General features: G+C 37.9%; 1 protein-coding gene across 12 annotated transcripts in view; it reads right to left on the bottom strand.

Moving 5' to 3' along the window:
• The window catches only part of LOC102980368 (transcription factor SOX-6), a 297,561-nt gene that overhangs the window by 14,009 nt on the left and 271,643 nt on the right, over window positions 1–11,909 (bottom strand). For 10 of the 12 annotated variants that reach the window (XM_028500833.2, XM_028500835.2, XM_028500834.2 and 7 more), the window contains 2 exons: window positions 4,575–4,808; window positions 1,777–1,993 (listed from right to left, as the gene is read on the bottom strand). In XM_028500833.2, coding sequence (XP_028356634.1) covers window positions 1,777–1,993; window positions 4,575–4,808 — 451 coding nt within the window. The remainder of the gene's footprint in view (window positions 1–1,776; window positions 1,994–4,574; window positions 4,809–11,909) is intronic. The other 2 variants (XM_028500838.2, XM_028500843.2) reach the window with 1 other exon arrangement.

Genomic DNA, 11,909 nt, shown 5'->3' with positions numbered 1-11,909 from the left:
CGCGAACCCGGTTCCCCTGCATCGGCAGGCGGACGCGCAACCACTGCGCCACCAGGGAAGCCCCCTACACGGTCTTAAATTTATATTTTGTTACCTACAACTATACTTCCTAGAGTACACTGTGACTTAGTATATTTCATGAATTATCTAATTAGCATGTGAGTAGCCCAATTATATTGTATTGTACTTTTGGTGTTAAAGGCATTACTTTTTAAAATGCAAACATTTGTAACACAGAAGAATTTGATATCCTATTTTGGCATGTCTTCATCTGTTAATACACTGTGACCCTCAAATAACAAAGTGATTTAAGCCTCATTTTACCTCGAAAAGGTTCTGCCATAGTGTAAAGAAATTCACTGATTATCTAGTGTGATATAAAATATAGTTTTACTCTGATAGCAAGTCCATATTTCATAGTAATAATAAAGACAGGAATTCACCTTTATTGATATTGTACTAAGCATTATACAAAGTACTTTTAAAAGCACTGCCTCATTGAATCCTCTCAACAATCGTATGAGATAGGTACTATTATTTGTTTCATTTCACACATGAGAAAACAGAAGCTTAGAAAAGTTAAATAACTTGCCCAAATGGGTCGCACAGTGTCTGAAACTCAGTGGTCAAACGCCGAAGCCGATGCTCCTCCCCAGAACACTCTAGTGTACTGTAGAGTGACCCAGACTGCTTTCATTGGCCTATTTTTTTTTTGTATTCTGACTATTTACTTTTCCAAATTAGTTGTATGTTTTTAAACACATGCTTCTGAAACCAGCCTTGTGTTTCATGAGGTTATTTTCTGAGTGTCCTTAGAAATAAATGGTTCTTTACTCCTCCTTTAAGGCATCTCTTTTCTTCACCTCCAAGTGAAGCTTTCTTGTTTCCCTGGCACAGCACAGCTCCTCAATTCCCCTTCCAGTTAACAGTGAACACAGCTTCCTTTCTGCTTCCTCCACTTCTCTCTCTCAAGCCCTTTCCCAAGTGTCTCCCCAGTCTGATGCCAGCTGCCTCAGGCCACTGCCTCCAGACGGCCCTCTGGTTTGCCACCCCTGTGCTGCTAGGTCTGAGTGTGCTGGAACCTACAGACATCTGCACCCCGCTCTGCTGACCACTGTGGTTACAAGAGGCCTCTTTCGAGTGCAGACAGCCAGTCAGCCAAGTCGAAATTTATACCAGAAATCTATTACCTAATTTTTAAACAAAATGACATGAAATCAGACTTGAAGATATCAAAAACATGTCTAGTTTCTGATTTAAGCAAGAAAATCCACATTGTTACTGCTTCTACCACAGAATAATTTACTGCAACAGGAGTTCTGGATCTTATGCCAAAAATGAGGTCCTCTAACCAATGTCAAGGCCAATTATCTTGTGGTAAATCCCACAACAAAAGCAGACTATTGTGATTAGAGTCAGAAGCACCACCCAGAGAAGCTGGAAAGCTTCTGGGGATTTCTTAAGGTTAGTTTTTACTCTTTTTTTCTCCCTGTGTGTCTGCTTAAATAAACTACCAGAAACTTTGTGTGTGGGCACTGGACATCCTAGATTAGTTTGAGAGACAATGAAAGGGGTTATCAGTTGGGAGTGATCTGTTGCCTGTTTGTTTTGATTTGAGCAGAAGCCATGCTGCAAGGCTGTGTGCTTACGACAGGCCCCTTCGGTATGTCACAACCTCTTCCCTTCCCTAATCTCCTTCCCCAAAACACTGCCAGTAGCCATCCTGTGGTTTCTTACCGCAGGAAAGCCCAGGTGGTCAAATGCAGGAACACTTACCCCACGGTAAAGAACTGCCTCATCTCCTGTCTCCGAGATCTCATCAGTTGCTTATACTCCCCAATCCGGAGCTTTTTGCCATCAACAATGCAGGTGCGTTTCGGTCGAGGTTTGTATTTATAGTTCGGGTACTTCTCTAAGTGGATCTTGCTTAGCCGGGCCTGCTCCTCATAATAAGGTTGCTTCTCTTGGTTGGACATGGATTTCCAGCGAGACCCTAGACATAAAAATAGCCTTAAGTACCCAAGTGATCAAGGCAACATACTCCTGGCAAATAACTAGATATACCTTCCCACCACTTCACTCATCTGTGCTCTGAGTAGCTCCTATTACCACATACCATCGAGCCACACAACTAGTGTTTTAGACTATAGAGCAAAGAATAATTTGGATGTGATACATTTGTTATATTATTTCTCTCAATAACTTAAAGCTGATGCTACAATAAGTATATTGTTTTAAAACATGTCTTTGCTTCTTAAGATCGTCTCCTACACCAAGGTCATTTCCCCATCCATCTGCCTAGGGTTAAAAACCTAAACTTCTAAGTATACTTTGGAGTATGACAGAATTCTCAGGAAAACCTCCCTTAGTTCCAGAAATTCAAACATCTCCCACACTCCAAGCATCTTTAGTGAAGCTGTCCTTTGATAAGATGTTAGATGTTGATATTCTTCCAAATATAAAAACCTAAGGTGCAAACTGTATCCCCTGGCCTAGGGTAATGAAAAGCCTACACTCTACTTAAGAAGTTATAGCTTTAGAACCGGAAGGTACAGTGGAATTATATATATATATATATTTATATATATATATATATATATATATATATAATATATATACCATTTTCAAGTACTATAAACATTCATTCAAAGCCATACCAATGAAAGTACAAAAATTTTTAATATGGTTTATACAGGAAGAAGGAAAAGTATTCACTTCTCTAATATTGTTTATAAAGAATTATCTAAACACTTGACGAAGAAGGGATGTGTTTTTTTACGTGTATCAAATTGCATTTTTGTGTCTCGCTGGTGAATAAAGCGGTAACAGCTGTGCTGACTGGATGTCAGCTATTCTTCAGTGGAGATTTTTCATACATAAACAAATGGAAAAGTTGTACAAATATTCTCTGCAGCCAGCAATATCCTGGTCTGTTTTAATAGCACATCCATTCCTGTTTTTCCTGATTGTTGTGCAAAAGTTGTGTAGAGAGTCTACACGGACAGGCTTCTCTGTGTTCGGCTGGCTCCCAGCAGCTTAAAGCCCCAGTCAAGGTTTTTGGTGCTCTTAAAATTCTTGTGCTTAAAAGTTTATATTTTAATGAATATACTTATTATACTCTTAATTTTTTTCACGAATGCACACCAATAATATAGATTCCCCACAGATGCCAAAATGGAAACAGAGAGGTTCTGTGCCCATTGGAGAGCTTACTCATACTGCTAATAAAATGGCCAAAAAGGGGAAAATTTCAAAGTTAGATAACAAAACTTAGGGACAGAGAAATAATGATTTTCTTTTGAATGTCTATTAATTAGAAAAAATTTTAATATATATATTAGGACCATTTTGGTTTGAAAGGTATTTAAACTTATAAGAATAATGCCCCTATCTATATCTCTGAAACTCTAAAAATAAAACCCCACTTAACTGTAATGACATTTAGTATCCATCTTGAAATTCAAAAGTCAAAAAGAAAAAAAGGAAAAACTTGTATTTTAACATTTCAACACTATTTGATCTTACGTATCTTTAAAATTTTCTTCGGGGTCGCTGCCTCAAAATGTCTCAGAATCAAGTTAAATTATTTATACAGTGACAAAACATGTGTATTTGTGTATGTCCAGATCACTGATATTTACTCAGGTTAAATATTTATTGCTTTTGAACAAAACATTTAAAAAATGAAAACCACAGTTTAAGTCTCTAATGTTTTTCGGCTTCTTAAACTGCTGCCTTTGAGATTTTGTCACATCATGACAGCTTAAATAGAACAGTGCCTTCTGTGTTTTTTCTTTTTAAAGAGGAAACATGTTGACTGTAATGCTGCATGTTGAATAAAATACGTTCAATATGTTAAGCACAATAGTTCCAAACTGTATAATCTGCACTAGGCAAGCTTTACACTAATAGAACAAGGCTTGAGTTTAATCCGGAGAAACGGGAGAATCACTCTGGCAAGTTACCACAAAATGGGCCTCTGCCCTGTGGTCTCTGTGTTCAACTCACTGCTATGAAATTTGAACTAGTCATATCTTATTAAAGTAAATGTAGTTTTATTTTACAAGTTTTAAAGTTATCATTAGAGGCACTGTTCTACACTCCATAAATTTCACACTATTTGGGGGCTCACCCCTAGCCCTTGGTGAGTTCTTTCAGAGGGACATATGAGCCCAAGAATTCTAAAGCAGAAAACTGTAGGGTCTATGAGCGTTTCCAGGGTTTCACAGCAACGTAACGAATTTTAAAAGACTGAATTAAGAAAAGGAGATAAAGCTTGTCTCCATGATTCTTATTTTGCAGTGACCTCTCAGAGTTGCCCTATTAACACATAAAATAAATAGTTTTGTCTCTAAAACAAGTTTTTAGTCAGTCCTGCCCTGGCACCTGGTGGATGTACTAACTCCTAAACCTAAATGCTACGGTGCAGGGTGGGGAATGCAGAGATGATGACAGTCTCCTGAGGCAGCTTGCTGAGCTCCACCTAACTTCCGCAAACCACAGTCTCCCTTAGGTGTCACATTAGGCCCCTTCTTTCCACTCGTTAGAAGATCAGCATCAGCGGCTGCACTCACCTAAGATTTTGCTAATGTTGGAGTTATGCATGTCAGGAAAGGCCTGAAGGATTTTCCTCCTCTCATCCTTCGCCCAAACCATGAATGCATTCATTGGTCGCTTGATGTGTGGCTCACTGCTGGCCCGGCCACGGGCATCCCTGTAGACTCGTGCTTCAGCCACAGTGGCACCTCCTGTTGGCCAACAATAATACTGCTGTAGTTTAGCTGCAGAGCCATTCATTGCTTTACTTCCTGTAATGTCGGGGCAGGAAGAACAAGATGGGTGCAAAGCATTATTATCTGGAGACTGTTAACATAGCTGGTCACCTGGTTCAGCTGTTTTCCCTAGGCCCTTCTCTTCTTTTTAAATGAACTCTTGGAAGCAGAAGACAGTTTTAGACGACAGTTCTACAGGCTCTTCTGAGGTAGGCCTCAAAGACACACTGGGCAGAATTAATTTTGCATGTTTTTATATACCTAGTACATTTTTACTACAATCAATTCCAGGTAACCTTTCCTGCATGATTTCTCCTTTCAAAAGCAGGCTCTTAACTATCATTTTAGCCTCATTTGCCAAACATTGTAGCCACTTCAAACTATCTCTTACCCCAAATAGAACTCTCTTTCACAATACTGTGCCTTGGCCAGTGCTCCCCTCACTGCCTAGAAGCCCCTTCTCCTACTTCTTCACGCTAAATCCCACTCATCCTTTAAGGCCTATTCAAATGTTGTGTGTTTCATGAATTAATTAGTAATTCAATGATAACTATTAACTGAGCAATTACTATGAGTTAGGCTTTATGCCAGGTGCTAGGTATACAAAAGTGAATAAAACAGCACTTGCTTTTAAAGGAGCTCACAGTTCAGGGAGGAGACAGACCCCAAACAGACAATTGTAACAGAGTGTATGGTAAGTGCTCTAATATTGAAGTAAACAGGGTATCAAGAGGGTGCCAGCAGACGGGACAGTGAGCTAATGCCTCCTAGGAGAGGTGACATCTAAGCTGAGTCTTGAATAGGAATTAGCACATGAATGGGGGGGGGCAGTAAAGACCGATGGGAAGGGCAATTCAAGCCAAAGGAAGGGCATTTTCAATGATGCCTCCCAGGATGCATTCATTCTTCTTTCTTTTAATGTTACATGCTCCAAAGAAATTACTTGCTTATGTGGCTATCTCTCTCTAATATTTCCATTCCATCCCCAGGAATATGAGACCCCTAAAGTTAGTGTTTATGTTGCACTCATTTTTGTATCCCCAGGATTTTCCATGTAATAGATACTCAAATACTTATTAAGTAAAGGATTGTTCAGTTTTCAACTCATATGCAAAAGTAGTAGACTAAAAGGCAGTCATTTCAAGGGTCCTGATATATTTTTCTGCTGTGTGAGGGTAGTTCTTTAACATCCCCTATGAAACTAAGTCTAAATTCCTGATATTTTATAGTTTCCAAAGAAGTGACCATAGTAACCTACTAGACTGAAACCTTCTTGAGGATATGGCAGGAACTGGCTCTCCTTCACTGCTGTATCGCTAGGTTCCAATAAAGCACGTGGCACACAGAGTTTCAGTTAGTAAAATACATTCAATTAATGAATGGTTGAATAAATGAATCAATGAATGAACATAGCTCTTGCTTGCCTTCATACCCCCTACCAGCATGATACACTGATGTGTGCTTTACATGTGGCAACTACTATATATCTCCCTATAGATTGAGAACCCCTATAGTTAAATGTAAAGTTGGACTGATGGCCTCAGCCAGGGCTTCTACTGCATAAACAGGAAAGCCTACTCCCAAAAGTTTAGCAGCAAAATATACATTAAAACCTATATCTCTACATTTTGGAAAAAGTAAATCTTTTCAGCTCAGTGGAGTGATTTTACAGGAACAACATGACCCAATCCATTTCTGCCCTTCTACTCTATTTCTAGCTACCTTGATTAAGTAGAAACTTGTTTGTGTCAGAGCTGGGAATAAATTAGAACATTAAAGTACACTATTATTTGGCAAATATGGTCATCATTTATTGCAAACAAAAGACAGAATAAAAGGGCTGAACTGACTAATATTGTCAATTCTTTTCTAAACATGAAGAAGGGCAGAGGGGCCCCTTTCTGAAGACCATGCAAAATAAAATATTTTATAAACAGCCTTTCTTTTAGGCCGACTAGACAGAATGATCCCTTACATGAAAAGTCTCAGATCCCAAGATGCATAACTAATATGCTACCTTTTTGCCACCATACCCACAGTACATTAATTTCATTTAAAATGCACTGACCATACAGGATAAATTGATTTCACTTTATATGGGTTTGACAGCCATGTTTATTGTGCAGTGAAATGTAGTGTAGCTTCCAGCTGACAATATCCATCAACACAGGGCAATATGCTGACTGCTGGGCCAGATGAAGGCATACATTACTCTGGAAGTGAAACACTCATTCAGATACGACAGTGTCTTCTCCTGAGGATCACCATAGTAATTTATGATGCCCTCAGTGCCATTACTTTACAACTGACATGAATTCAGCAATTTATATACTTGCATGCATACATATAAAAGGAGACAGGCTTGTGGAGAATGTCAGATGCAAAAACATTTCAATATTATTCTAAGTTAACTACTATGCTACAGGTGATTAACATTTGAGATCTGCTTTTACTGTCATAGCTTCTCTTTACCTCTAGCAACACCAAATAGCCAGCTTCCATTTATTTATTCACTTACAAGATGTATTTCATTGTTAACAGGCAGTTTTAATCTCCTACGGACTGATCATCGTAGATTTTTAGACTCTGGTTTTAGTAGATCTTCTACTCCATACCAATTGATTCTCCCAGACATGTCCAAACCTAACCCAATCTCTCTCCCTCTCATTCCATACTGTAGTCTTAACATATCCTTCCTACTCACTTCTACCTGACTAAATTCCACCCTCTCCAAGGTATAGAGTTCAGGTCCCACCCTACCAACTGTCCTACACTGACCTTGTCTGTCCTCCCATAGTACATATTATTTACATGACACTGACTGACACTGAATTAATTACACAGCAGATCTCTAGTCTCACAAGAAATACTCCCAGAAATTGAGAAATTCAAGCACAGTACATAGTATAAAAATGTGAATTAAGAAAGGGAAAATAGAAAACACCAGGGTGTATGCACATCTTTTTTTTCTTGTCTCCTTTTCTCTCTCCCAAGCAGAGTCAACTGCAAAATGAATGGGACACTCCAAGTTAAAACTAGAAATGTTGTATTAATGAACCAAGATTTGGGAAGAAGAGACTTATCCAGAGAGACCAAAAGTTTTGAAACTACTTTTAAATTGGATCTGATATATGATCAGAGTCAGAATTTTAAGAAAATATAAAGGGGCCATAACATCAAAAGAATATTTAGAAAGTGTCCCTTAACTTCCCAAAACTGCTTCATGAAACAAACTGGTGAGGGAATTATTGTTGTAGCAATAAAAATACATATGACTGTATATATGTGTATAAACTCAGAAATTTAAAAAGAGATTGTATTTTAGGAAATCCCTTTTAAACAGATAAGGAAAATTCTATATAATAATATAGAATTATTTTTAAAAGGTATGCTATTAGTCTGAATATTTGAAGCCTAAAATTTACTTTCTGCTATAATTAACTTTAGAATCTATATATCAAATTGTGACTTCATGCTGCTCATTTATTTTCAGAAATAACATCAAGTTAAAAAGGGGCGGTGGGGAGGCAATTTGTTCTAAAGTAGCCAATGCTCTGTGTCAGAATCCAGAGTTATCCTAGGGAATTGCTCATAATTCTAAGAGGCAGATTCTTTTACTTTTAATAGCAGAGGAATCATTTGTGAATTCAATGTTCATAATATTTCTTCTCATGGAAAGCAGTTGGAAGAAGCCTAGACCTACAGCTATGTACTTGGAGACTACTGCTTTCCAGCTGACCTAAGAGTCTTTAATTACCAGCAACACCATTCCTAAATAACGGAAGGTCAACAGTACCACACTAGGCAACAAGGGAAAGCACTGGTCCCCTTTACTCCAGGAATTCCTGGTCTCTCTATTTCCCTGAGTTTAATTCATCCTTCATCTCCCATATCACAGTCTGTGTAAAGGCAAACTTTCAGTTAGATGAAAAAAGATAGTCTACGAGGAAAAAACAGAAACTGCCAAGGCAAAAACTTTCTTAGGGATCTGTGATTTAAACGACTGAAAGAGAATACAGAAAGTTGAGTTTTTCCAGGTGGGCTGGAAAGAAGGCCAGTTTAACCATCATAGCCTATGGCAATGGTCCTGAACTAATCCTAAAGAGGCCCCCTTTCTGGGTAAATGCCAAGGGTTATGTGAGTGAATGAGTAAGCGTTTTGTGTGGATTTGCACATATATAAATTTCTCCCTAAGGAGGAACTCTAGCAAATTCTATAATGTGCTTAGGAATCATTTATTTATGCATCAATTCAGCAAACACTTCTGACAAATTTCAGATGTACCCAGCGTTGTGATGGAGTATACAAAGATAAATAACACATGTGACTTGTTTTTAAGGAATTTGGTCCAGTGTGGGAAACAGATGCATAAATAGAAAATTACAAAACAGTGTAAGTGCTAACACGGGTAATTTCAAGGTACTATGAAAGCAGAGAAGGGAAGCTATTAACGTTGTTGGAATGGACAGATATGAATAATGTGGAAGCTTCAGAGAGGAAGTACTGCTTGAGCAGTATCTTAAAGGAAGAGTAAGAATTTACCAGCAGGTATGAGTGTAAAGGCATTCTAGGTTGGAGAATGTGTGAATATAAAGGCACAGAGTTACAACAAAAGCACAGAGGGTTTTAGGGAATAAAAATAATCTGGCTATGCCTTGAGTTTTTTTTTAAAAAAAAAACAGGGGAATACCAAGAGATTAAATTCGGAAAGCAAGTAGGGACAAGATTGCTAAGTACCTTGACTTCAAAGCCAAGAAGTCTTTAAGGTTTTTATTATAAAAAAGCAGGGTAGTGACATGAACAAACGTGTTCTACAAGAGATCAAAATGGAAGCTAAATGAGAAATTACCATTGAATAGTCTCAATGATTACCAGTGAATTGGCAATAAAGAATACAGAAAAATAAGGTGAATAAACACCTCCTCACAGGCCCATTAAAACTTACATTTTGTCAGACAGAATGAATGTAATATAAATAAAATATAGCACAAAAGATTCTCTTCTGGGATCCAGTTCTGGTAATGGCAGAATAACGTATATCAGACTAACTTTCAAGCAGATAATAATTATAAATGCTGGAAAAAATATGAAAAAAATAACCAGTTGAAGGTACTTGAGATCTACCAAAATTAAGAAGAAACTGGAGAGGATTCAATCTTAGAAAGAAAGAAATGTCACTGAGTAAACCCCCTGTTTTCATAGTTTTTCCATGAAGACACTCCCCAGTCTGAGTAGCATGGAGTGGCTAAAATGCAAACAGAAAGTCAGTCTTACTTGGCCTAATGTATCAGAAGAGACAGTTTGAGGCTTCTGAGTGCCTGACACCTGAACTTCACATGTATAGGGATGACTTCAATGATTCTGGTGGAAACCAGGGCTGTATATCTGAAAAATCTGAGCAGAAATTTCAGCTGATGCCCACTGCAAGGGAAACAGAATTTGGATTTGAATCCTACAAAGTTAGAAAGTATTCATGAAAAATTCAGGCTTTCCACTGAAACCCCAGAGGGACCACTCTTTAGGAATAAGGACTGTATGCTAAGACTAAGGATTCATCTTAGGACTGAAGACAAAACTCCAACAGTCACTACCTAACAGTGCAAAACTAAGCCTCCACAAGTTCAATGTGACCAGCAAGTATTTTAACTGCCTCCTAGCACAAAAATAAACATTCTTAACAGAGGAAGATAATAGAAGCCAGAGTCTCTACAATTTATAATCCACACTGTACAGTGTATAATAAAAAAAAAAAAACACTAGTTGTGCAAACAACCAGGAAAATGTGACCCAGAGACACACCCCCCCCAAAAAATCAACAGAAAGAAACTGCAATGGCTCAAACAGTGTAATTAGCAAACAAGGACTTTAAAGTAGCCATTAAAAATATGTTCAAGGATATAAAGGAAAAGAATATCATAATTAATGCATAAATGGGGAAACTCAGCAGAGAAATGAAACTATAAAATGAAACATGGAAATTCTAGAACTGAAAGACGTATTTGAGATGAAAATACACTGAATGGACTTCATAGCATTTTCAAGTGCAGAATAAAGGGTCAGTGACCTTAAAAATACATCAAAAGAAATTAGCTAGTCTCAAAAACAGAAAGAAAAAAAGCTGAAAAAGTAAGCAGAGACTTTGCAATATGTAAAACAATATATTGTCCTAAGTGTAACTGGAGTTCTAGAAAGAGAGGAGAGAGAATCATGACTGAAAAATATTTGAAGAAACACGGGCTGAAAATTACCTGAATCTGGTGAGAAAAATCACCTTATAGGTTCAAGACACTCAGACAAATGCAGGCAGAATAAATACAAAGAAAACCATACCTAAACACTAGTCAAACTGCTGAAAACCAAAGACAAAGGGAAAATGCCAGAGAAAAAGGACACATAATATATACAATGAAACAATAATGCAAATTATGGCTGATTATTCATTAGAAACAATGAAGACTAGAAGCCTATGGAATATCATTAGACTGCTAAAAGAAAAAAAAATCAACGTAGTCTTATCCAATGAACATATGCTTCAAAAATGAATGTAAAATACATTTTCAGACAAAAGCTGAGAGAATGAATTACCCGCAGACCCAGACCAAAAGAGACATTCAAGGAAATTATTCAAGATGAAGAGAAATAACATCTGATGGAAACTTAGATATATAGGAAGAAAAGAAGAGCATTGAAAATGATAAATATGTGACTAAATTAAGAAACTTTTTTTCTTCTCTGGATTTCATAATAAACAGCTGATTTTTAATGTTTTTAAAAGACAAGGGACTATTTAATACAAAATACAACATTGCATCGTGGGATTTATAATATATGAAGAGGTAGAACACATGAAAAAAATAGCTGGCACAAAGGACAAAGGTAGTAAATGTTAAATGTTGCTTTATTTTATGAGTAGTAGTATAATTTTAACTGTAAGAATATTCAAATTAAGACTGAACAGTGGGGCTTCCCTGGTGGCGCAGTGGTTGCGCGTCCGCCTGCCGATGCAGGGGAACTGGGTTCGCGCCCTGGTCTGGGAGGATCCCACGTGCCGCGGAGCGGCTGGGCCCGTGAGCCATGGCCGCTGAGCCTGCGCGTCCGGAGCCTGTGCTCTGCAACGGGAGAGGCCACAGCAGAGGG

Source organism: Physeter macrocephalus, chromosome 16, assembly GCF_002837175.3.
Source record: "Physeter macrocephalus isolate SW-GA chromosome 16, ASM283717v5, whole genome shotgun sequence".
Taxonomy (NCBI): domain Eukaryota; kingdom Metazoa; phylum Chordata; class Mammalia; order Artiodactyla; family Physeteridae; genus Physeter; species Physeter macrocephalus.
This window is presented reverse-complemented; position numbering and strand designations above follow the sequence as displayed.